Source organism: Acomys minous (genome assembly GCF_964271855.1).
Source record: "Acomys minous genome assembly, chromosome: 13".
NCBI classification, from domain to species: domain Eukaryota; kingdom Metazoa; phylum Chordata; class Mammalia; order Rodentia; family Muridae; genus Acomys; species Acomys minous.
In genome coordinates, this window is record NC_140495.1 from 105,987,494 (window position 1) to 106,014,156 (window position 26,663).

Consider the following 26,663-nt stretch of genomic DNA (forward strand, 5'->3'; position numbering starts at 1 on the left):
CAGGCAACCAATCAGGACTGAAAGAAGAAAAAGGAAGGAAGAGGAAAAAGAGCCCAAAATTTCTTCTCTAGGGACTGGCTGTACTGTGGCTGAGGAAAACTTAAATGGACCACAAATTTCCTATGGCCGAGGCTGTAAAAGCTGCTTCTGCCTAGAAACTGCACGGGGGTCATAAAAGGAGGCTCTTTGATCTGTAGATAGGCCTCTTTGCAGAGATCTCCAATAAGTTGGTGTAAACTTAGGCTTATGGCCCTGAGTCTGCTGACTTATTTGTGAATCTACAGAGAAATAAGAAGTAAGAAAGAGATAGAAAATAAACCACTCACACACATACATTCAAGAGAAGAGGATCAGGAGAAAAGATGGATGAAGTCAGGCATCTTACCTTCACCTGAAGTTAAGCTGCTCAATTTTCTCCCCGCCACGTTTATTGTAGCCCGTACTTATACTTCTGAGAAAAGGGAATTACCTCATAGTCAAAAGAGTACAATTAATCACAGAAATAGATGAATTCTAAAATATAACAGGTTACATGCTTTAAGTCTAAACATTTCTTGTCTATGTATCCATTACATAAGTTCATGGTGAGTTCAGAATGACGAAGACTGACAGGGTCTAAGGTTAATAGGGTCTGAAACTTACAAGAGTATACAACTTATCAATTAGGATGGACCTGACTATACATTATCCAGCTATCTCTTAGTTCATTATGAGCTCAGGACAATAATTTGTCTGTCTTTCATTCTAAGAAACAGAATAAATTCAGACATCTCTAGGTAACTTCATTCCACATAGGTTCACATGGAGTTTAAACAAATTTGGCTATATTTATAGTGAAATCCCAGGATTCATGGTGCCATCTGCAGTGGAGGCTTATCTGAAGCCACAAATCTGCTGGGAGGCTATCCTAGTGAGGCATCTGGAGGTCCACAAAGGTATTTATTGCAGCCATAAACTAACTTTAACTTTTAAAACTATTTGAGTCAAATCAGGAATTCCATAATCTGAATAACAAAAAGTACATCTTCAATAAGATCCTCTAGGAAGTTTGCTCAATCAGAGCTGGTCAGTACCCAGAAAATAACAATTCACACCAATGCCAGATGTATTTACTTTTGGTTTTACGAGACAGAGTTTCTCTGTGTAATCTTGGCTGTCCTAGACTCATTTTGTAGACCGGGCTGGCCATGAATGTAGTCCTGGCTGTCCTGGACTCACTTTGTAGGCCAAGCTGGCCTTAGACTCACAGTGATTCACCTGCCTCTGTCTCCCTGGGTGCTGGGATTAAAGGCGTGCGCCACCATGCCCGGCTCTAATGCCAGATTTTAGAGAGATGCAGCAGGGCACAATTGACAGGGTAGTCAGAGGTTGGAAGCAATTCTGGGGCACATCACGATACAGACCTTGCAAATATCGGATCATCTCCAGAGATCTCTCATGCCTCCTGGACTTCCCCAAAGCAATGGCTCCTGACAGCATGTCAGAGGCTGGAAGCAGTTTGGGGGTGCATCCTGGTATAAGACCTTGCAAACACCAGATCACCTCCTAGACAGCCCACGTGCCTATGAGCCCCCTCAACAGGGCGGCTCTTGGCCACATCTCGCAACGCTACCCATGTCCACAGTCCCCTTCTCCTCGTTTCCTGGTGTTGCTTTTTACTGCACCCACTATGGGAAGGTTTGGGGTGAAGCCCCTGCATAGACTGCATGGCTGATCCCTGCCTCTGCTCCCACAGGGGACCCTCTGCTACTGTATGGCACACTTATACAGCACAGGGGCCAGAAAACATGGCTTCTTACTGTGCTGTGGCTTCCTGGTTTCTTCCTGAAAGAGACCGCGGTCCCCTTAAACAGCACTGCACTGGAAATGATAATTCAGTGGGCATCTTGACAAGTCACATGTAAAGCATATCAGACTGACCGTCACAGTGACTGTGATACCCAGGATGCACAGGGGTAAACTCTGGAGAAAGATGTTTGAATCTGTATGGTAAGCGAAGCCCCTGCCTTCTTGGCTCCTACTTGCTTTTATAAATAAAGATTTATCGGAAGCAGGGCAAAATTACAGTGTAGAAGTAGGGTATTGTCCAAGTAAAGAATTTTGGCATTTTACTAATGGTATAGTTAGTTCTGCATTACTTTTTATTTTTTTATTTTTTGGTTTTTTGAGACAGGTTTTCTCTGTATAATCTTGGCTGTCCTGGACTCACTTTGTAGACCAGGCTGGTCTTGAATTTACAGAGATCCTCCTGCCTCTGCCTCCCGAGTGTTGGGATTAAAGGTGTGTGCTACCACACCTGGCTTACTTTTGATTTCTAAATGCTGTGGTCTGTCTTGATGGCTGAGTTTTCTGTACATTTCCATGCAAGGTGAACACGACAATTCACTCTGGTCCCCACCCTGCTGAGTGACTGTTGGACTTGGGGCCCTCACCTTTGTAGTGACATTTTTGAGAACTCTGGGATTTTGGTTCCCTTTTTAAAAACACAGAAATATTAAGAATGAGCTTTCGTTTTCCTCCCAGGGGTAGTAGGGACTTCTGGCTGCTTCAGACTGTCCGCAGCAGCTGACTATGATTTGCCTCGTGCTCTAGCAGAAGCACGGTTTTGCCAGCTGCAAATAATTCCTGTGTTTATGTGACATTTGGAATTCCGGGAACTTTTCAGAGGGTTCCAAGAGTGGTGGGTGGTTGTTGATTGTTTACGGAGGTTGGTTGTGGTTTGCTAGTAGCCGTGGTCAAACAAGAAGCAAAAGGAAAGAAATTAGATTCAGGGGTCACCCCTACCCTTCTATCCTTGATTCTCTCCTATCTAGTGTTAGGGGATGAAACATGGCGGGGGGAGGGGGGATAAAGGATAAAGAGAACCCACAAAGTAGCAAAGACCAGCTACAGCCTTTAAAGAACATCAGAAATAAGACATCGCTGCCCTAGGGCTCACATACAACAGGAAGCCTTCCTGTAGGCACGGTGTCCCAAACCCCCGACTTAAGAGGGAAGCTGTCACAATGTCCTTAGTCAGAATCTAAAGGGTCCTTCAACCTGTCTGCCTGCCAACCTTAGGAGGAACACTTTTAGGTTCATCTCACTCTTAACTACTAAGCCGTGTCTCCAGCCTAGCTCCCTGGGGCCCCTGCACACTGTCCTGGAGGGTAAGTGCCTACCTACCTTCGCCCTAGACCCTGCTGTTTGGCGAAGGGAGGGACCCAGGCTGAGCCGCTAACTGGGGAAATGGTCAGTAACCCCAAGCATGGTTGGAAGCTTTTTGAAGGTCGCACAGCAGAGGTGTAATCTCAGTGACAAGAAACCAGATTAAAGAGGTTCTAGAACATAAAAGAACATTGTCACGGAGGCCTCCACGAAAGTCAGTGGTCCCTGGCTCTGCTGTGGGGCCCGGATAGAGACTGAGGCAGAAGTCCTAGGCCAGGATCATCATCAGAGAGCCTCTAGGCTGGCAGGACCGGTCAGCTTCTGTCTTCTCACCCCCAACTAGGAGATCGGATCTGGTTGATTTTGGAAGTAAAGTACCTGCCAAGCTCTCTCTGATGTGTAAAGCCAGGGGCTTTGGATAGGTTGGTGTGATTCAGCTGAAAGCAATCTGCCCACATTTAGGAGCATCTTCTAAGCTTGAGTGAAGCCAGCTGCGAGCCCACTCTGAGCCTTGAATAAAACTCACACGGCCTCATAGCGCCCTCTGCTGGCACCTAGGAGTGATGGCTGCTCTGCACGGCCTTACAGCGCCCTCTGCTGATAGCTAGGAGTAAATGACGTCTCTGCACGGCCTTACAGCGCCCTCTGCTGGCAGCTAGGCAAGATGGCTGCTCATCACCTAGCATTCCCTGACCTACCTTCATGTACTTTCTAGCTTCTTAAATTTCCTTGCCTTCCGACAGCACCCAATCCCGGGCCAGCCTGTGTCATGTCCTACAATTGTTAATTCTCCCTGACACTGTCAACTTGAGCCAGTGTTGAGTACTGAGACCTTCCTGGCTGTGGTTGGCCAGCCCAGCGGCACCCTGCTGCATGCCTATGTTCTCCTGTGGGAGACGCCGGACTCACATGGGCAAAAGAAAATTATCTCCCAGTGAAGCCCATTTTTTTTACTCTTCCCTATCTAGGCATTGGGGTAGACTGGGGCTCAGAGATGAAGTCTAATTGTATTGCCTTGTGGGTATTCAGAAATTTGGGGTGCATTTCTTGGTGTTACATAAATGTGGGGATAAGGCTGGCGTTGAGTAGATACAAGGTCAGAGATGGCAGGAGTCCATGATGTGCCATGTGTCACCATAGTCTCCTGCCCCTGACTGTGACTATCCAGGGTCTTGACTGCTCACAGTGGCTTCAAGTTCCTTATTATGATTTGAACCTAGGCCCTGTCCCATGTTGTATCCTAATACAGATTATGTCCTGGTTTGATGCTGTGATAAACACCAAGACCAAAAACAACTCTTGGGGTGGGGGGCAGAGATGGAAGGTTGACTTGGTTTTTACAAGGCCATCGCTGAGGGAACTCAAGACAGGGAGCTAGGCACAGGAACCGGAGCGGAGGCCACGGAGAACCCTGCTTATTGGCTCGCTTGCCCTGGCTTGCTCAGCTTGCTTGCTTATAGAACCCAGGACCACTTGCCTAGGGGCGGCTCTCCCACATCAATCAGTAATCAATAAGACACCCCCCACTGCTTTGCTCATAGGCCAATCGGAGGGAGAGGCATTTTCTCAATCTAGTTTCCCTCTTCCCAGACGATGCAACCTTGTGTCAAACTGGCAGATAAATAAATAAATTTGCCAGGGCAGTTGCTTTTGCTTTCTGGCTTAACAGTGTCCTGCAGTTACTTAGTGTGGAGCTTTAAAGGATGATGTCCATTCCACTGCAGTGATGTCCACGCTGGACAGCTGCCCATCCAGCCTGCCAGGGGCTCTGGCACCCTGGTCCCCATTACATCCTGTGGGGGGTGGCATGCCAGCACATGTTGCATTAGATAGCTTATCCTGTCATACTTAATAGGAATGTATGTATTTTTCAAAAGTTTGCATGCAGGCTTGACTATGGTATGTAATGTGGAGGGGATGAGTTCTGTCTGTCTGTCTGTCTGTCTGTCTCTCTCTCTCTCTCTCTCTCTCTCTCTCTCTCTCTCTCTCTCTCTCTGTGTGTGTGTGTGTGTGTGTGTGTGTGTGTGTGTGTTAGCTGAGGTTCACTAGAGGAACAAAATGCATTCATATTATAAAAGGGGATTCAATAAATTGTCTTATACCATAGGGCCACTTGGAAACCAGACCCAGAAAGATCACTGCAAATTCAAAGCCAGCCTGGTCTAGACTGAGTTCTAGGGCCTGCCTCAAAGAACAAACAGTGTGACTATCAGCACACCCTCGCTCACTTACCTCGTCTCTCTGTCAGTTTCCCACTTAGGCAGAGTCTGAGGTTTGAGTGTGCTGCCAGGGACATAAGCCCTTGGTCCTGCCTGTTGCTTCTGACATGGCTCGCCCCCGTCCAAACTGACCCTGTTCTATTTCTAGCCTTCTCTCTGGACACGGAGATTATGAGCTGCCTTTCCCTGCAGCTGTCTTAGCCCACACTGGCACAGCCCTTGCAGTCTTTCCAATTTGTGACTCTACCTCCCCAGCCCTAATCTGCCTCCCTTGTTCTCTTCCAGAGGACAGATCCGCTCTGCACACTGTGGGTGTTCACCCCAGTAACCACTAGAGGGCGCCAGTGAGTACTCACATGAATTTGTCCTTGTCCTTTCAAAGCCCAAGTAGGCAAACGATGTGGCATTCAGGTCCCCCAGGAGGGGACACTGTGCTACGGACACCGCAGAGACAGGTGAGGCTATGTGCCATCCTCCTGCCTCCAAACTTCCAGTCAGAGACGTATGCTGGGAGCTTTCAGAGCTGCTGTGTGTGCCTGGGGCAGGGAGAAAGGTTTAGCCCACTTCTGTGTAGGGAGGTGGAGAGCAACAGGAGAACCAAGTACTGGCTCCAGCAGGTCACCAGCAAGGGCCACCACAAAGCTAGGTGCTTGCTCCCCGACTATTCTCAGCACCTCTGCCTCCCACCGCGAAGAGGAACCCTATGAAGTTTCCCAGAGGCCAGGCCTCAGGACTCAGTGAGAGTAAAATAGACATGACCCCTAACTGGACACGGTTTGTTCACTCCACACCAAAGGCCCAGGCCCACACCCTCATAGGGTTCCAGTTTTTCCGCAGGCCAGACCTCAGGGCTCAGTGAATGTAAAATAGACACGACCCCCTAACTGGACACAGTTCATGACGGTTCTGTTTGGTTCATCCAGTGCTGGCAGGCAGAGGAGACCAGCACCTGTTGCACTGAGAGAGACAGCGCTGAAGGAGCTGTGGGTGAATGCCAAGGCTTGCTGTCCTGTCTATGGAGTTGTGAAGGATAGTTTTATGTCAATTTGACGCAAGCTAGAGTCATGAGAAGAGGAAAGGCTTCTGTAAGATTGGGCTGTTGGCAAGCCTATAAGGCACTTCATTAATTAGTGACTGATAGGGGAGGGCCCAGGCCATTTTGGGTGCTTCCAGCCCTGGGCTGGTGATCCCGGGTTCTATAAGCAGGCTGAGCAAGCCACGGGGAGCAAGCCAGTAAGCAGCATCCCTCCATGGCCTTGGCATCAGCTCCTCCACCTTCCTGCCCAAGTTGCTTTCTCTCTCTCTCTCTCTCTCTCTCTCTCTCTCTCTCTCTCTCTCTCTCTCTCTCGTCGCAGTGCTTCATCCCAGCAATAGAAACCACACTAGGATGCGTGCCCTTCGCAAGATCACAGTACAGAAAGGTTGTTCTACTGACATCACCCCTGAGCCATCCCTGGGGGACCTAGAAAGCAGAGGTGGTAGGAAGGTCCTCACAGCATCTTAAGACAGTCACCGCTCTGAGCTCTAGAGCCCCAGCATGTAGCTGTGCCTCCCTGACACCTGAAGCCTTACAGAGCAGGGGACAGGCTGAGGTAGCTCTGCAGTGGTGTCAAACAAGGCGGCTTTTCTGCTTGCTTTTCTGGGCACTCTGCTCTGCAGTGATCCTCAGGAGGAGGGGCCTTGGGGCCGCACCCACTGGTGACCAGGATTGAGGAGACATGTGGTTGGCCTGTTGTCTCCCTTCGGTGGCAGGGGACAGTCGTAAGGCTACGAAGGCATCAGGGTCTAGCCTGCGTGTCTTGGAATCCATCAGGCAATCTGTGCATAGAATAGGCCTCCTCCCTGGTCTCTCAGCACACCGCTAATACCTGCTAGAGGAAGGCTCCATGTTGGCCCAGAGACAATGGGAAGTGGAGGCCAAGGCAAACCCTCCGTTCTCACCGGGATGAAAGCAAGACGGAGCAGGGGACTGAATTGTCATCAGGATGATTTAAGACTCACATGGTGTCAGGAACGTGTGCCATCTCCTCCGCTTTCCAGAGCCCAAGCCGAAGCCTGACGCCTACCTCCTGCAGAAGCAGAGCCCTGGGCAGGCCATCCCGATGCAGGTGCAAGGCCATGGAGAGGAACAATAGGGAGGACTGTGTGGGCTGTGCCTCTGGGGTTGCAGTGGTGGCAGCCTCCATGTTCTAGTGGCTTTACCTGGTGCTTTACTGGTGCTGCTGGAGACCAGGGTCACATGGATCCCAGCAGAGGACACGGGTAAGGCACCTCGGGGAACGCGACCTAGAGACAGTCGCACAGAAAGTGCTGGGGAAGGCAGACCGGACTCCACAGTGGGTCAGACCGTGAAGCCGATCAGAATCCTTCACCAGGCAGACACATGCATCTTCAGCGAGTGAAACCACGGATCTGACTCAGCAAAACACAAGCAAAGCCACTCGAAGCATTTGACGCCGAACGCACGTGAGAGTTTTTATATAAAATATTTTATTATCCGTTTTTATCTCTTCCAAGGATCTAACTTTATATTAACACAGTCTGCTCCTTGAGTTCCCCTGCTGGGTTCTGTCACATTCTTTCTGTCACATTCTCGTTAGCTGGTGTTTGTCAGTAGCCTTGGTGGATTTTTCCATTGCACTTTCATCTCCTGTGCCACAGGCGTAGATACACTTTGCCTTTCCTCCCTGGGGTAAAGGCAACAGGGAAGAGGACTTTGGAGACTTGGTGTGCTGCTGACACAGAATAACACTAGGAGACTTGTGTGGGAAGCACATGTGAGTGTGCACACGAGTGTATGTGCAAATTCATGTGCAGACACTGAAACACAAACGCATGGACACCAATGTCACTGGCCTGCGGTGGCCCACTAGGGTTGCCTTGGGAAGCTCAGATGGGAAAGAACGGGGCCGCCTCCACTAAGACACGGGTGAGGCTGGCCCCTGCGTGGGCTAGTGACACTCATCACGGGCACTTGGATGTCAATCCTTCGGGGGACAAAGAGCAGATTGGCCTCCCACCTTGGCCATCTCTTTAGTGGTAGAGTGATGGGCTGGGTAGACTTTTGAGTCCACTTTGAGTCTGTTTGCATTGTTTGAACAAGGACAGCTGGAAAAGCCAGAGAACAGGCCTGATGGCCCTCAGCACCTCGCCAGCCCCTCCCCGCCTTGCCTCAGTGCTACACAGATGAGAGCAGAGCAGCTCCCCACCAGGACAAGCCCTGAAGGAAGGCCCCTTCCCTGCACCCAGGGCCTGGGACAACAGAGAAATCAGCTCAGTGAAGGTACGAGGGATGAAATCAGCGTGGAAAAGCAGATGGGGCTGCACAGGGCCCGGACACTCCCAAGGGGAGGCGCTCACTGGTTTTCTGTTGTCACGGACACACACAGAGGCGTTTTCTGCTTTGCAGATACTGCCTGCCCCTGGCCTCAGCCGATAAAATGACCTCTCTTTGGGTTTCTGAGATGAAAGCTGTATCTCCATTTCTCAAGTCCTACTGTGCTCTTCCCCACCTCCGGGTGAAGAAGGGAGATTCTAGCACCTACTGTGTGCAGCACTGGAAGGCTCACCTCCCTCCCTGGGATGCCCCCGGGGGAGTTTAACTCTCTCTAGACCAAGGGTAGAAGGGGAGGCCGAAGAGGCTGGGATTGCAGGGGTGGGGATGGGAGTCGGGGGGGGGGGGGGGGGAGTGGGGGCGGGGGGGGGTAGACAGGACAAAGGATGGGGCTGGACAGAGGATATCAGACCCACCCTTGCACCCAGCCTTTTCTGAGCCTGAACCTGGCAGGCCACAGGCCTCACTCTATGCCGAGGTCCCTGGTAAATTCTGTCTTAGGACCTTTGTTTTTTTTTTTTTTTGCATAAAGACTTTTTGTCTTACTCTGCTAACATGCAGGGGCGGTGTAGGCTTTAACCTGACGGGTTCCTTCCTTTCCGTTGGAGAACTTTAACTGGAGATGAGAGGAGGGGCCTGGGTCCTTAGGATCACACGGAACCCAATTGCAAGGGAGTCTGACTTTAACATCAGTATCGGGAAAGGTGGACACTTCCGGGTACCTCCTGCCATGAGCAAAACGGATGCTCCCTTACCCTAGGGAGTGATCTAGAAATACAGATAGCATCTCTGGAACCCAAGCTATGTATGGTGATGAGAGAAGCCACGCATCAGGACACCTGTGGACACTGGGTGAGGGACAAGGATGTAAGGTGCCCTAGTATGGCTGTCAACGTTCCTCGAGTCTACAGAACAAATGAGCGATGCTGTCCCGAGAGGGGACTTCTGACCCCTTGCCTGTTCTGCTCAACACCCTTTACCAGCTGCCTGTGTCACTCTGCCCACCAGCAGCCTACCAGCTCCTGTATCCTAAGCTCAGACTCTGCCCTGTGGGAGGACCTCATCACACCCCCACTTACTTAGGGGCAGCGACAAGCCGTTCTCGGTGGCCCAGTGGCTGAGGGGCTCCTCCAGATCTGACCCATGGGCCACTCCGCCGCCGACTGACAGCAGAGCAGTCTGCAGAGAATGGCAGCCCCTGGCCCATCCTGCCAGGCACGACCCAGCACACTAACCCCCAAGTGGAGACACAGAAGGGATGGGTCCTTTGGCACCGACCTCACCAAGTGTGAGTATGAGATCTGGCCACCCATCCTCCGTTCCTCTCAGCTCACACGTCACCAGCTGTTGGCAGGCAGCCCCTCTCCGGACGCCATACCTAACTTCTTGAAATTAAATGAAGACTTCCTTTTTTTTTTTTTTTCTTTAAATGAAGACTTTTTATAAAGGCGAATCGTGTCCCTGGTTAAAAGCTGAATCTAGAAGGCAATGCCATGTTTGTATAGATTAAGCAAACTGAAAATTACATTGTAATATGCATTTCAATCGTGTTCTCTATAAAAGATCTAGGAGTGAAAAAAAATAAAAAGAATCTCTAAATATTTTCAAAGCACATCCATGCGTTAAGTAAAATTCGGACCTTTCTCATTCTCTGCAAGTAAGATATGAAAGCTTCAAGGCCACGACCAAGGAATCTCAGGACCTGTCAGAATATGATCTAGTGCAATTATTTATAGGTGTGGAAACTGAGGCTCCCAGGGGTAAACTGACCTACCCACATAAATACAGACTTTTGCAGGAGACTGATCCTAGGAGGGCCGTGCTCCAGAAGAAGCAAGCAGGTGTGTTTTCCTGATGGGGGCATCCAGGGTACCTCCCTTATACTTGGCCGGCCTGCCCATCACTGACGCCCCACAGTTTGAGGGCTATGCCCACTGTGACCCCAGGCCGGCTTCCCAGGCTTAGTGGAGGTAGTTAAGGTAACTCAGGAAGAAAAGGAAAAATGCTCTCTCAAAATCAACAAGGTTGATCTAGTATTTCTTGGGCGACATGAAAGTGGCCAGAAAACTAGGAAGAAACCACGTACTTGGCTTAAAATGAGATCGCATGAAAAAGAAAGTCTGGAAGGAGCCTGCCGACTCCTGCTTGGTCGGCATTGCCCTTAGTCCTGCTGGCCAGCGCAGCTGGTGTGGCGGTCTCCCTCACCTGGAGCCGGCGTTTGACCTTCTGTGGCTGTGGCTGTGAGCCCCACTCAGTGGCTGTGTGGGCTTCTCCCATTTCTAAGCAAAACACACCTTCTACCCTGAATAAGTCCTCAAAAAGTACTAAAAAGATACAATCTCTCAAAAATGGATGAAATTTATCGACTTTGGCTCGGAAATTGACTTCATCATAAATGAGATGAACTTTAGAAAGATGAAAGAAACCATAAGGAACGAAAAGTCATCAAACGGACGGAGTCCCACCTTGCGTGGACTTTCCCCCTAAGACATCCACCTCTCTGAGGACCAACGTGGCCAACACCTCCTCCATCCAGGGCCAAGGTGCCCTGGACTCCAAGAAGACTCTACCGAGGAAGCCTCTTGTCCCCAGCTGGATCAGAGGACAGCATTCTGTGCCAGCTGTGTTTTGAATCCCTCATGTAAAAAACAAAAAACAAAAAACCCCAACCGCCCTACGTCTTCCTAGTTAGAAAAGGAAATGAAAACAGTTCCAACCGGGCGGGCAGAGGCGCTGAACACTGGTTGCCATCGACCTGCATGGGCTCCAGGTTGGGTTGGGAGAGTCTGTGTCACCAGGAGCATGTGCACTGCTGCCGCCCAGCGGTGCCCTTGGTCACAATGTCTGCTTTGCCTCGCTGCTGGCCTGCAGGGGTTTTACCTCTCGGCCCGGATTTTGTATCTCAGGACAAAATAGGCAATGAGCCTCAGGGAGATGAAGAAGATGCCCAGGACGATGAAGTCCAGGTATAGCTTCGCGTTCTCCACGTCCAGCTCCCGCAGGATGGCCTCTGACTTCTGGAAGTGGCACGTCTCAGCAATGTCGCAGTGCAGATCCTCCCGGTCCAAGCCGTAGATGGAGAGGATGACCCCCTCGAAGCCGTATCTAAGAGGAGGAGCACCAGGTGTGAAGGTCACTCTGCGGGCTCTCTACTCTCAGTGGCCCCCCCTCCACCCCCTGCACTACTTGTCACTGCGTCTTCCTAAGCCAGCACTCTAGCAGCTTTCCACCTTTGTTTTCTGATTCTGTTTCTTCCAAGGCCACCAGAGAAAATGCAAAACGGAATGAACTGCGCACAACCCACGGGGGAAATACATAAATAAATAAATAAATTACATTTGGCTTCCTTCTGAACCTGCACACCTTTTCACTGTTAGGTCCTGTTATGGGTTTGATATCCTGGCAAGAACACTGGAGCGTTTAAATAAAGCCCCTTTGGTCCAGCCTTGTTTTTGCAGAACAAAAGCACCCATCTTCAGAAGAAAGGCGCTGGTCTCCGGTTTCCCAGAACTGGCAAGCGCGCAGGCAGCTGAAACCCGGCACAAGGGCTTTGTGTCTGTCTTGTTCTCCTAAACAATGTGATGGGGGTCTAAGCTGACGCTCCAGGAAAGCAGCACTTGTTCCCAGCGTGGACCTCTGTGATGCAGGAAAATAGCTGCAGCTGGGGGTGGGGACTGAGGACACAGGCCAAGTGCTAAGGATGCACACTGACCGCCCAGGGAATGGCCCATGGTGCAGAGTCGGTCACTCAGCAGAGGGACGGAACGCTGGTAGACCCTGGACTCAAATTGCCAGGAAATTCCTGTTGGTAAGGAAGGTGCCAGGGGTGTTTCAGCTGTGCCCCGGATGCCTTGTTTAGGTTTTATAATCAGGATACCGTTGTGGCGGCACTTTTTACATAAATACGGGCACACCCTGGGAAATACCCAGAATCTGAGGGCGTGCCGTAGCATCTTCAGGGTGTGAGTCTCCATGCATTTGTGCGCACCGGAGAGGTGGGGCACGGAACTAAGGGAAACATAAAGGCAGGTGCAGATTCCGTGGGTGGCCAAGCCTTTTCATCACCACTCAGTTCCCAGGCCTGCCCCCTCCACCGCCACTGCCCACATGTACCTGACGTAGGAGATGTAGGACATCCACTGCAGGTAGGCTGGGATCGTGTCAAAGCTGACGAAGAATCCGGAGAAAAGCAAGACAGGAATGGCTGTCACGGGTCCCACGAATGTCGCCACCTGGAGTGAGACGGGGCAGGAACCTGAGCAGTGCTCACTGGAGGGGGCAGGGCATCACCCACCCACTCAGGTGACTCTGAGGACATCCCGGTGGCTGGAAAGGAGGAGTGCCGGAGGGACAGAGTCTTCCTGGGCTGGCCAAGGCCAGGACGGTGGCCAAGAATGTCCCCTGGCAGGGCCAGAAGTTAGTCTACTGAAGTGGGGCCCTGAAAGCCCAGCTGAGGAAGGAGACCAAACAAAATGAACAGGATTTCCTGAGGAGAAAGGCCAATGTGTTCTGGGAATTGTCTTTAAGGAGTCTTAGTGAGCAGCTTATTGCTCTCCCTGCAGCTGATAACTGGGTAGGACTACCTCTCTGTGGGTCCCACTTAACGGCAAAGATGCTGCCACCTGCTGTGGAGTCAAGGACCCCATGGGACCCACTAGAGGGCCCCTCCTCTGGGGTCCTGCTGTCCCTGAGAGCTAAGAGCAACACATGGCAAGGCTGGCAAGTAGCCGCTCCCACTCACCAGGCTCTGAGGAAAAGACTCTGAGATGTGGTTGTGACATGCATGTTGTATGTCGTGTGCATGCTGTATGTATGAACTTAAAGAACATCCAGCACACAGTCAGATACACCCTCTGAGGTCCAAAGCTCTGGGTGGAGGGGTGGGGGAGGATCTGCGAAGGTGAGATGGGGGTCAACATAGGGGAAAAAGCAACGAGGTGCATGGGCTATACTGACTAATGGGGTAGGTCAACATGGGGGTGACAGATGCTCTTCTACAGGCCTGATTTGGGGCTGGTATGTCCCAGGCTCTTCTCCAGAGTGCTGTCTTTGGCCCTTGTGAAAATGCTATGTGGCAGATACCAAGGGTGAGTCCACTTCCGAGTGAGGAACCTGGACCCTGGAGGCCAGGAAGCCATTGTTGGGGACACTAGTGATGAACTGGGAAGCATTAGCACCCAGGAGCCCTTGGAACACGACCTCAAGAGCCTCAGGTGGCTTTGGTTTCTAAGGACAGGGAAGGAGCTGGGGGTCGGAGATGAGACCAGGCTCAAAGAGACAGAGAAGCGCTGTGCTTGCGAGGCTCTGGGTGAGGTGTGGTGTCTACCACTGGTGGGCCAAAGGGTGGCCAAGTGGACCTACTGAGGCAAGACTAGAGGTGTGAAGAGCTTGGCCTCTGTGCCAGCTGTGTGTTGCCAACCAGTCAGGGCATCTCTGGTCCTTCGTCATCCCTACCTGTAAAATGAGGTCCTGGAGTGTGCTTGGTACTACATGAGCATGTCTGGGCATGTGCAGTGTGTAGGCTCAGACCCTGCAAGTCACCACTGTGAGAATACTATTCTGATCATGGGTAGCAATGCTATTCTTTCTCATGAGAACAGTGTAAAGACAACTGGAAATTCATGACAGAACTAAGGGTGTGGGGCAACCGCCGAGCCCCACAGGACCTCATTAAACCAAGGAGGCAGACGGAAGCCCAGCGCTGCTCAGTACTTCCTCAGATCTACCTGCAGGGACGTGGAGGCAGCTCCAATCAGCAGGCCCAAGGACTGGGCTACGAGTGAGGTCATGGTGCCCAGAGCGGCAAACAGCACAAAGCGCACAGCGTCTGATGGCTGCGATGTCATCCAGTACACGATGCTGCAGTAGGCCACGGGGAACATGATCTGCAAGGACAGAACCTGTGTCCCTGGGGGGGCTCTGCTTGTCCCCAGTGGGCAGCTATCCCCTGTGGCCCTTCCGGTCACAGACCCCACAGATCCCACCAAATCCTGCTCCACTTCCCAGCAGAACCCTAGTGGAAACCGGGCCCACTTAGCTCTGCAGGGTGCGAAGGATGTCCGCTCCCCCTTGTAAGTCACTGGTGGCTCGCATACCTGGAAGGGGACATCAGCCATGGTCTTGGCCAGGTAGTAGGCCTTCAGGCTGTACCAGTAGTTCAGGTGTTCTCGGAGGAAGACACTCATCTCCAGGGGAACTAGGGACAAGAAGACAGAAGAGATGGGTCAGGTAGGCACAGCCAGAAAGGCACATGGATGGCCTTGGACTGAGTCCTTAAGGTTCTGACCTATAACACAGTGTGGGCCCACCCCCCCCCAGCCCTCCCCAGCCCCCCAACACTCCAGTACTCAGACTTTAAACAAAAGATGCAACCCAGATTCATTGGTCTGGAAAAAAAAATCACCAGCCATTTCTCTAATCTAATGATTTCACGGTGGTCTGAATGAGAAATGTCCCCCACAGGCTCATGTATGTGACACTTGGTCCCCAGTTGGTAGCTGTTTGGGGAAGTTTTGGAAGCTTCAGGAGGTGGGGGCCCTTGCTGGAGGAAGTGCATCACTCGGAGGGTGGACTTTAAAGGTTTACAGCCTTGACCCATTTCCTGTTTTCACTCTCTGCTTCATGTGCGCAGATAAAGTGTGTCCAGTCGGTTTCCTGCTCTTTGCAGGCCTGCCGCACCTCCCCCACCTTTACGGATGCTGGCTCTGGAACTGTACGCCTGATAAATGCTTTCTTCCTTAAGCTGCTTTTGGTTGTGCTATTTTCTCACAGTAGCAAAAACGAAACCAATCCAGGTGGTCCCCTGAAGACCCAGAGTGGACCATGTCCCTGAGAACACTGAGTGTCCCCACGGTGGCTAGAGGGACCGTTCTGACCAGCCCTGTCTCTGATGGGGTCATCTGACCACTAGATTTCTGCTTTGCACCTAGCAGCCCCGAGAGGCCAGAGCTGACCAGCCCAGGCTGTCTGGATAGCTGAACTCCACTAGTGGGTCAGGTAGGCACAGCCAAACGGAGAGTCTCTTAAATAGCAAACTTTGGGGAATTTCCTTCCACACTGCCTTCCACCAGCCTAGTTGCCCTTTACTGAGATTTGATCATTTGTATTAGACACAGTATTGTGTGTGTGTGTGTGTGTGTGTGTGTGTGTGTGTGTGTGTGCACATGCCACATATGTACAGGTCTCCACAGAGACCAGAGGCATTGGATCCCCTACAGCTGAAATTACACATGGTTGTGAGCCATTCAACATGGATCCTAGAAACCAAATCTGAGGCCTATGAAAGGGCACGATGTCCTCTTAACCACCGAGGCATCTCTCTCTTAACCCACTATACGATAGTTTCTTACCCAATAGTAAATATAACACAACCTGTCTTGTCACCATAAAGAGGTTGAATCTGAGACATCAGGACATTATGTGGCAGTAAAAGCCACACCTGGCCAAGGTGAGGCCTCAGCCCCCAAGCCTGGGTGGGAGTCCCGGCTAGCCGGGGAGGGACACTCACAGGTCAGAACGGTGGGCATGAGGGCCGCAAACATGAGGAACAGCATGGAGAAGAACAGGAAGCCGGAGTTGCTCAGGACCTTCTTGGCTTCGTTGCCGATCCCCAGGTACAGAAGGCCAATGAGGAGGCCGATCCCAATGTGGGAGGTGATTCGCAGGTGTGTCAGGACCTAAGGGCAGGCACAGCTCTCACCCAGTGCACAGCAGTGAGAGAGCAGGGCCAAGGCCACTGGGGGCATCAGATTCCCACTCCCGCGACAGAAGATCATAAGAGCCACCTTCCCTTTCCTCAAGGGAAGTAATCAGAGTCCTTACCAAGTGCATGCATTCACATTTACACATACACACACACACACACACCTGCATGCCGCGTGTGCATTCACACACGCACGCTGAACTCATGTACTACTGAAACAGCAAAAGAATTACTAGGCTTTGTTGCTTCTATTCAAATCTGGTAATCAAGGCTGGTCTCCCTCCCGAGGAGACAAAGCAACAGTGGCCATGGCTCTACAGGAGACCTCACTGCTGAGCTATGGCTTGGGCTGCTATGAGCAGGAGCCCATAGGCTAAGTTACAGGTCTTTCAGTGTAGGGCCGTGAGGCTACGCTGGACTTCAGCCTCCCCAGGCCGGCTGTCTAGTGCCCACTGGACCCATGGTGCTATCTATTCAACCTCCATCTTCCCCTGCTTCCCTCTTTGCATGATCTCAGGCCTCTGCCTTCCTCTAGCACTTTTCTGTAGGCCCATACTAGATCTATCCAGTTTGGGGTTTGGAATGGGAAGGTAGGTAGGGCCAAACCTATCTTGACCCACAAGCACATATATGATACCAGCACCTGGGTCGTGTGGACATAGACATCGTGGGGGCATTCTGTTGCTGAGGCACAACAGCGATAGCCGATTGATGCAAACTGAGGACCACCAACTTGAAAGTGTGCTTGGAGTAGGGGGCGAGGGAACGGACCACCAAGGACATCCTTACCGAGTCCCGCATGATGCTGAGGAAGGTCCTCTTGAAGAGGATGCAGAACTGGGTGAGGCAGCTGGCTGAGAAGCTGTGACAGCCTTCCATGGAGGCAGAGTCCTGAGGACACACAGTGAAGGGGGTGAGTGAGCCACGTGCCTACCACGTCCACCTTGCTCAAGAAGGGCCCTTATGCGGCAGGTACATCGGGCACTCGAGCTGCGCTGCAGGACCTCTATCTCCGGACCACTCGAATCCCTTCACCTGGCTCACCTCTTCAGCAGGCCGGTGCCAAAGAAATGGGTTCACGTCTGTGTCGCCTCCGAGATCCCTCTTATAGTCAGAGTCACACATGCCCTCCCGCACGGCTCTCACCAGGCGGCTGTTCTGGTCGCCGTATTCTCCTGATGCCACTTCCATGACTGCAGAAGACAACAGAGGGTAAAGTGAGGCAGGGGCTCCTGGGAAGACGCGCCACAGTGCTGGTGGGGAATGAAGGACTCTGTCGCTTTGTAATAGTAAAGCCTGTATTAAAATGAGAATGCTGTAAAAGGAGGCACCACCAGAGAGCCACGGCAGCAGGCCGCCGACTGACTTGACATTCGCTCACAACCCTCAGGAGACCCGAAACACAAACACTCAAACGTGCCCGCATCTCATGCATCTATGCCGTGGCCATCCATACGGCGCGCACTGAATCCCTTGCTCTGGATCCGCACAGGCTAGAGCGTGGGTTGGGCAGGAGGAAGCCAGGCTCCTTGCTCAAGCATTGAGCTTAAGGAACAACGAATGGATGGTCCACAGGGGAGGGGAGGACAGCTCCCAGCACACAGGCTCCACTGCTCTGAGACTGGGCACCATGGGCCACACCCCTCACTTCCCAGCAAGCAGCTCCATCTTCTGGTTTTCCTCACTGGCTTCTTTGGTCCTTCCTGGACCCCGTCCAAGTTCCCTCTGCCTAGACTACTTCTGTGGTTGCTGACCGGCCCCCGCTCACTCCGTGGTGACGACAGTTTGTTGCTGTCTAGAAACCTCTGAGTCCTTCTCCTTCTTCTACTGCCTCCCTGGATAGCGCAGCCCTCATCCCAACACCATGCTGAAGATGTCAAAGACCCTTCCCTCCCCTACAACCCTTAGCGAACTAGCGACTTCCTTTTCTACGTGGCTATCAAGCTGAAGCCATCTCACCAGCTCATCTCACTAGATACCCGCCATCTTCCCATGCTCCATGTTTTTCCTCCCTCCTGCTGTCCCCCTTTTTGGGATTCCACCTCCCTTCCCCAGCTCAGCGGTGCTTATCCACCTCTCTCATGTTCTTGCTTGTGAGGGAATAAGCTGACTGCAAACAAGATCTTTCCGTTGGCTTTTAAATACGTCCAGTTCTCCCCTTTAAGTGGCACTTTCCCTCGCCTGTCTCCTCCCCTCCCCACTTCGTGGCAGTCTGCTTCCTGTGGGTGAGGAACATTCCCAGGGTCAAGGACTCCTGAACACAACTTAGGAAGTGGCACATGGAACCCTGGGAGCTGTGATGCTCCCACAGCCACAAAGGAGGGCTGTCCAGCTGGGACCTGAGTGGCCCTGAGTAGCATCTATGGATGTAGGGTTGGTCCTGAGTCTAGTGACCAGTGTGGGATAGCTAAGAGACAGAGGGTGAGGCCGTGCAGACAGGGTAGAGCCTGGTCATTAGACAAGTCCTCTGAAGAGAGACCTGCCTGGAGTTCCCACAGGTACCGCCACAGGATGACCCCCGCCCCATCGGTCAGTAACCCCTGACTCAGGCATCAGACCAAAGCGGAACACACATGACTGGGGGAGATTCCCTCTCTTTCCAGCTGGGTGGGGCTCTACTCACCAAAGTCTGCAGGGTTGTGGTAGGTAGGGCAGTTCAGACCCAAATCCCTCAGATACGGCACGAGATTCGAGACCTTTCCCCGGTATACGCACTGTCCTTGACTCAGGACATAAAGCTGAGAAAAAAGATGAGAGAAAGGCATCAACCATAGCCCTCACCTCTGTAAAGCACTAGAGGCTCCCACTCAGTCAGTCCTTCAATCCTGTCATCCATCCATCCATCCATCCATCCATCCATCCCACTGATGAGCCAGCCTGTAAGTCTGCCAGGCAACCAGTTATTCAGTCAGTCAACCAGCTAGTTAACCAACAGCCAGCTAATCACCCTGAAAACTAGTGGAGAGAATAAGGATCCAGGGTCTAATATTTTTCAGGCTATCTCAGTCCTCTCAGGGATCTTGAGTTGGGGTGGGGGGTAGAAATCTGGGGTGGAAATTTAGGTCAAGGACCCTGACTGTGGTTGGGCCCACGTACCTGGTCAAAGAGCTCAAAGAGCTTGGCGCTGGGTTGGTGGATGGTACAGACGATGGAGCGGCCACCCTGGGCCAGCCCTTTCATCAGGGATACCACCTGGAAGCAGGAGGCACTGTCCAGGCCACTGTAAGTCAAAATCACCAGGAAAGGTTGAGAATGTGAGGGACAAGCCCTGTGTCCCAGGTCATTGCTGAGGGAGGACTTGACACAGGACCTGTAGCTACACCCTCAAGGGCAGGCTCTTCTTGGCCTGTGTAACTGTTCAAGGGTCACACTTCCATGGGGGCTGTAAGTTGTATGGTGCTATTGACAAGAAAGGAGAAGCCCAGCAGATTCCCCAAGGATTGGCTGTGGAATGGGGGGAGAGGTGCCCCACCTACCAGGCAAGGGACATCAGAACTGTCTGGGTAAATAGCTAGCCCCCAAAGTAAGCAGTAGTCACAATGCCATACTCTTTCACCCACGTGGGGGCTGTTAGAAAGGGTGGGCGGGGCAGCGGCTATGCTCCTAATGATGTTTTATTGACTATATTGATGCCTTTTGGGGTGAAGTGGTGTCCTGAGGCTTGCAGGGCTTTGCCAGTGTCTGGCACCCATGGGTGGGTTCTCCTCTCCTCCCCTCCCCTCCCCACCTCTCCTCTCCCCTCCTCTCCCCTCCCCTCCCCTCCTCTCCTCTCTTCTTTCCTCTCCTGCTTGTACACCCCCAAGCCTGTCTTGCTTCTACTGTGTACCTCCCAACAATGGGAATGTGTCACAGTGGGCATCCCTGAGCACTGGCTTTCCCTACAGCACCAAGCCTGCCTGTGAAAGGCAATGTGTGTGTGTGTGTGTGTATGTGTGTGTGTGTGTGTGTGTATGTATGTGTGTGTGTGTGTGTGTGTGTGTGTGTGTGTGTGTGTGTGAATCTTAAAGGTTCTTGAAGTTGTCTTTTGGGCCCTTTTAAGCACCCCTGCCCTGACTGCAGGCCAGGCACTCGGCAGCGCTGAGGTAGATGCGACCCTCCCTGTGATGCTTGGGATGCCTCTCAGTGGGCAGCCATGAGATGAGCACACGTGGGAAGGAGATGATGAAGTCAGTCGGGCCAGCCCTGTGCAGCCAGCCTACTGTTGTTGAGGATGCCTGAACACAACAAGCTTGGATAAAAGGTGAGCGGATTAACCAGTAACCCATCTACTCTGGAGCCAGGACTTGAGACCAGCATCAGCCCAAGGGTCAGCAGGTGTGTCCAGGACAGAAGTCAGAATTCTCACGGCCACACAAAAGCAGTGAGGCACTCAAAATGGAAGGGGTTGCTACAAGCCTAAGATATCAGGCCCTTTTCTCAAAGTACCCCATAGCACTAGCTTTCAGGGCACTGTGTCACGGGTAACTCGAGAAAAAGGGGGAGACAGATACTATGAAGGGCTGTTTCCAAACCGCAACCATATCTCTACATTCAGTACCCCACGTCCCAAGCACACACAAGCCTCTAAGCCAGTGGTTTTGTCCTGCCATCCTACAGATGCCAGCTCCTCCAAGGCCATACCAAGATGGCAGGGCCACCTCTAAGAACCTCATAACAGACTCTAGAAGTGACAGACACTGCCTTGTCTCTTTTTGGTCACCAGTCCAGAGACCAGACACAGACTTACCTGGTGGGCTCATCAAAGAACATGACAGGAGGGTTGTTGACCAGTTCCAGGGCAATGGCCAGGCGTTTCCGCTGGCCACCTGATAGGCTCCCCGTGCGGGTGTTGGCACAGGGCAGCAAGCCCAGTGCTGTCAGGATCTCCTTGACCTGTGGGCAACAAAACCAGAGTCTCTATTAGGGAACAACCTTCTAAGTTTGTGACTATCAGGAACATGCACTGAGACCAGTGAGATGTCCTGATGAGCTCTGTGGGATACCCTTCCCGGCACAGCCTCGCTAGTCCATACACAGACCATACACAGTGCTGGTCTGTTTCAGGCCATCTCAAGTGAGTGGCAGGTGCTGTCTCTAAACCTGTGGTCCTTCCTGGAGAGATAGGCAGAATTGTCAAGAGGCAAGAAGTAGCGTTGGGAGGTCAAGCCAAGGGTTGGAACCTTCATTCAGCCTCCCTGACCTCATATCATCTTTCAATCCTAAGCCGAGTGCAATGACTGGCATGAAGAAATGTCCTATATATTTTTGATCAATGGCTGGATTAATGGACATATAACTAGATGGATGATCAGGTCTGTGACCAGTGCTAAGCATCAGTGACTATCAAGTACAGTGATGGAACACCTGGCACACGATAAGTATCCCCAACAACTATCATTCATGTTCTCTCTCACATGAAACATATGAGCAATTTCTCTGCAAGTTCCCTAACACGCACCCCAACCCAGCCCTGTCAGGAGGCCACTTGAGACTGTGCACAGGTAAGTGGCTCAAGGCAGTGAACAAATCTGTGCTGTAACAGACAGTGTGGTCACCCCACATCCAGGGCCCTGGGATGAAGGCGGAGAATAGAGACAGAGTTAGCTGCGTGCAGGGTCCTCTGGTTGGCCTAGGATGGTGACCTAATGTTGGCCAAGGGAGCAAACAGGTCAGCGGGCTCTTGGGAAGCAGATGCTGAGCCTGCTCCTCTCCTGGGGGTGGAGGAGGCCTCAGTGATTGGTTCCAGAATTCACCCAGAGGCAGGACAGCTCTGAGGCAGCCAGCCCCTGGTGGCCATACCAGGAGGACGTTGGCCAGTGGTTTCTCTGGGGGAGATGAGGTCATCCAAGAGGAGAAAAACTCACAAAGAAGAAACTTTCCACTCTGGACTTCTGAATTATTTATGTGTGGTTGGTATAAAGTGAAACTCTGGTGGCTGAACTCGGGGCCAGGGACCCGGGATCAAGTCCTGTCTGCCTCTTCCTGTGGATGCTCTCAACCAAGTCTCCTGGAACGCCACGCCTCTGAGAGATGGACATCAACTTGAGATGGCTTCAGTGTGGCTGTCCGGGAAGGGCCAGAGAAGCAGGGCCAATCTTTTTGGCAGTTTGCTTCTTGCCACGATGTCGGCTGATTTTTCAAAGACAAGGCTTCAGGCTCTTCCAGACAGCTGGCTGATCCTGCAGGGTGGCTGGGGGTGCTTTCCTCTGAGGGACATTCCATACACCAAGTACACTCCCCCTTTTCTTCACTTTCATGGCAGGGAAGTGGAAATAGAGGCCACCAATTTGTGGCTGCCCTTCTGCCTACCTAATGTGTTTCTACAGCCATTATTAGGCCAGGCCTGGCCTCTCCAGCCTTGTCTCAGAAGTGACTCTATCTATATAGGTTGGTTTGGGTTTAAAAGTAGTCAGTAGGGGCAAAAAAAAAAAAGCTGCGTTTATATGTTTTCCTAAATAAGCAAACAAAAAGCAAAACAAAACTCCCCATGGTCACTTGCAATTCAAGGCCTCCTGGAGCCTTGCCCTCTAGGGACGGTCTCAGCAGCACAAGACTGGCTCCCGGTGACCTCCCTCTTGAGGAAGCAGCACTACCAGAGAGCTCTCGGGGCCAAGGTACCTTTTCTGGGAAACAAGGCAGGCTATGAACAGCACACTCCATGAAGTGCTGGAGTATGCCAGTCCATTGTTCACCCACGTCCTATACGCTGAGGTGCTGCTGCAGGGGCTGACGGGAAATGAGTCAGGGTAGTGTCCAGCCGAAAGTCTGTCCTTGAGATGCCTCTTACAGGCTCTTCATCCGAGAAGAGGCTCAGAGCAAGTGAGATTTCTGGTACAAACACATGCAGGACATACCAGTGCCTTAGGCCTGCGTGGCTGGTTTACTGTGACACTCAACACGGGCTATGACTGGAGGAGGAGTTAGGGCTTGGCTCTCTTGGGAACATTTCTAAGAACAGAGTAATGGATGCTGTGCATACATGACAAGCCTGTCAGACTGAGCCCTAGTTATGACTTTTTCTAGAAGGCTCCAGGCTTCTCCAAAAAATGACACCTTCCACTCCAGCAGCGGAATGGGCTCCTGGGGCCCTGGCCAGCACCCACAAGAGGAGCTGAAGCTAGAAGCTACACTCTGACAGCATGGAACAGCATCAGAGGCAAAGATGGCATGCCTCATAGTGGTCACCTGCTCAGAGGCCCGAGTCCAGTGATGTCTTCTTCCCTAGCTACATAGGGAAAGGCTGGCCACAGAGCCACAGCTATGAAGAAACAGCTCTGCCTCCATCTCTCCATCCTACATTCTCATTGATCTTATTAGCTTGAAAACTTAAAAGATACTGTCTCATTCGCCTGACTCTGCCTGAAAGGCAGGGCGGGGGGGGGGGGGGACCCTGTGTATGGGTGACATAGGCCAAGATACCCAGAGAGGTTCAGGGAAGCTACGGCTAAAGAGGCCACCACCAGTGTGGTCAACTCTGCTTTTCCTCAGGACCCTCCCCTGTGGACTGCTCACCTCTACATTATGAGAGTCTGTGGTCAGCCCTGACCTTGGGTCTTTGGTTTGAGCCCTTTGCCAGCTGCTCACCCTCCAGAGAGACCCAGCGTCTTCTACACCAGGGAAGACAATCAGGCTTGTCATCGTTGCTTTGCTTGGTGGCAACTGTCAGACACTGGTGAGGCCTCATCGAGGTTGGATGGAGCTTTAGGCCCTCATGGAGCTCATGAGGCAGGTAGATTGGAGGGACCAGGGATGGAGGTTGGTCCCAGAGTTACCATAGCCCTCTTATCAGTAACCAGGAAACACAAGGATGCTCCGAAGGAGAGTGCTCCATCTGAACTCACTTCTGCCTTCTGCCAGTCTCACTGTTGGTCCAACCATGAGTGGTCCTCCTCCTCCTCACCAGTGAAAAATGGAATACAGGACCAGGGAGTGTGGGAACAGGCCTCAGATAAAGGATGAAGGACCCCATCCATTGGTGTAGGCCACCTCAGGCTCACCCTGGCACACTGTGCTCTGACACTTGGTTTCCTCTCTTTTCTTCTTCCTTTCTAGAGCTTTCTTTTGCCATCCCAATTGTTGCTTGACTTGAGTCAGCCCAGGTTGCCATGACAAAGTGTCTCAAACTGAAGGCACAGACCCTGGACACGGCACCTCAGAGTCTGAAAGCGGTTGGTCAAGCCCACGGTGTGGGTGGTACTGTTTCTCCCAGTCTCTCCAGACCCCCCTCTTCCAGGTTTGCAGATGGTGTCTTCTCCCTGGGCCCTCAACAGTAACCCTCCTGAGTGAGTGTCTGTCCTGACCTCTTCTTGTAAGGGCACAGTGAGACCGGATCAGAGCCATGCCAGGGACTCTGCAAACAGTCTGTGAATTCTGAAGAGGTGGGGTTAGAATTGCAGCACATTTCCCTGGGGGTCAGCCCCTAAGCCTTGTCTCTTGTCTTTACTCTCAGGGGCGGTGGAGGTAGATCTGAGGATGGGAGTCAGTGAGGGACAGACGGTGGTGTCTCTCTATGTCACACTATTCAGAGGAGACCGGAGACCACAGTGGCTCTTGAAGTTCATTCTACATGATGAGGTCACAAGCCCCAGTCTACCACCGCCCACGCACGGCCCCTGAATTTTTCCACAGCTTCTCTGCGCTGGGTGCAAATGGTTCAATTTCTTCCCCTCAATCTCAGAATAAGAAAATCCCACAGGAAACATTTTCAGTAGTTCTAGGGTAATGTCCTCATCTCAGAAATGAGTTCTTCCTCTCCACGCTGCACACTCCACTACCGTGACAGAGAATCCCAAGCCTGGGAGGGTCCTGTGAGGAAGGGGGAATGGGGACCCTCAGGCTGCCCGGTGCTGCTTTCCCACAGCAAGCCACCTTAATCTACACTGTATGAGCCCCTCTAGGCAGGAAAAGGGGGGGCGTGGAGAGCACGTGAGCAGATTGCCAACAGATACTTCCTGAGGTAAGTATTTTGATGCTGCCCACACCACACTAATGTCCCTGGCAACTGCCAGTCAACTGCACTGCCCCTTGGCCTTGCAAGGTGTCAGAAGGCACAAAGGACATCGGGTAAGGTGACCTTCTGTTACACTGAGCACCCCAGTAACACTAGAGACAGCAAGAAGGAGGCAAGCTGAACTTCCCTTAGGTGGCCTGGGACTATGGACTGACTGGCACTCCCTACCCGCAGGACCTCCTGGGGCTCCTGCTGGGTTTGCTTACTTGTGTCCTACCCTGCTCCTTGAGAGCCCAGGGAGCCAGGAAAACTGAGAAAAGGGAGGAGAAACATCTCAGATAGACTGGAAAAAAGGTTTTTTTAAAAAAATTTTTCCTTGTAAAGGCTGGTTAATAATATGTAAAAGCCTAATTTCTCCTTGCAAAGGTATGTGGGTGGTTGGGGGGTTATTTTTAAACCAATGACTAATCGTCTCCATTGTCAGTGTTTCATAAAAAAAAAAAAAGTTTTATCTAAAATGTATTAAGCATCCAAGGGGGGGGGGGGCGGAGCCCTTGGCCAGGCCCTGAGGTTTGTGTCTTCTGGCGCTGAGGCTTTGGATTGCTAGACCTACCTGTCACTCTAGCCCCAGAAACCATCTTTCCTGGACTCCAGCCACTGCATCCTACCACATGCTTTCTCATGCTCCCACCCACCTACACAGACACACTCAAGAGGAGGCAAAGAAAATCAACAGAAAAAAAAAAAAAAAAACAAAAGGGAAGAACAAGCCGGGCCCCCCCCCCCGGACTTTTCACATGTATTTCTATCATGCTCTAGGCCACGTGTGGCTTGGAGTCACACACTCACCATCTCTCGTCTGCCTTCATCCTTCTCCTGCAGCTTCAGATGTGCGGACACCTGTGGGCAAGAGGCAACAGTGAGGCGGCTTCCGGAAGGATGAGTCCCACAGGGCCACACCACGATCAAAGCCACCCCACAGCCAAAGCCACACCACGGTCCAGGGTCCCATCAACTCTTTAGAGCTGCTTGACGGATCTCAGCTTCCCCGTGCCCACGGCCTGGTAGAGGTGTGGGGTCCTAGGGGAGTTACATGGGTCGGCTATACTTCGGTTATCTCTGGTGTCCCCATGAGATGACTCAGATGTGCACACACAGAGATGAGGTAACCCTAGGCAGCTAGGAGGGACCCGACTCAGGACCGCCACGGTTCAGGTGATAAACCATTGCTGACTTGAAGTTGTCACCCTGGGAAGGTGGCAGGTGTGGGACAGCAGGGTGAGCTTCCTGGTTCCCTTACTCAGATCCTGTTTACCAGTGTAGTGTGGGGTC

The 26,663-nt window shown here is 52.0% G+C and overlaps 1 protein-coding gene across 2 annotated transcripts in view; it reads right to left on the minus strand.

Moving 5' to 3' along the window:
* Positions 1-11,040: 11,040 nt before the first annotated feature.
* Positions 11,041-26,663, minus strand: part of ABCG1 (ATP binding cassette subfamily G member 1) — a 51,628-nt gene continuing 36,005 nt past the window's right edge. For both annotated transcript variants that reach the window (XM_084753355.1, XM_084753356.1), the window contains exons 5-15: positions 26,181-26,231; positions 21,129-21,274; positions 19,499-19,622; positions 19,026-19,140; positions 17,447-17,595; positions 17,192-17,293; positions 16,208-16,376; positions 14,796-14,896; positions 14,427-14,585; positions 12,814-12,932; positions 11,041-11,805 (exon numbers count right to left, since the gene is read on the minus strand). In XM_084753355.1, coding sequence (XP_084609481.1) covers positions 11,577-11,805; positions 12,814-12,932; positions 14,427-14,585; positions 14,796-14,896; positions 16,208-16,376; positions 17,192-17,293; positions 17,447-17,595; positions 19,026-19,140; positions 19,499-19,622; positions 21,129-21,274; positions 26,181-26,231 — 1,464 coding nt within the window. In that variant the 3' untranslated portion in view covers positions 11,041-11,576. The remainder of the gene's footprint in view (positions 11,806-12,813; positions 12,933-14,426; positions 14,586-14,795; positions 14,897-16,207; positions 16,377-17,191; positions 17,294-17,446; positions 17,596-19,025; positions 19,141-19,498; positions 19,623-21,128; positions 21,275-26,180; positions 26,232-26,663) is intronic.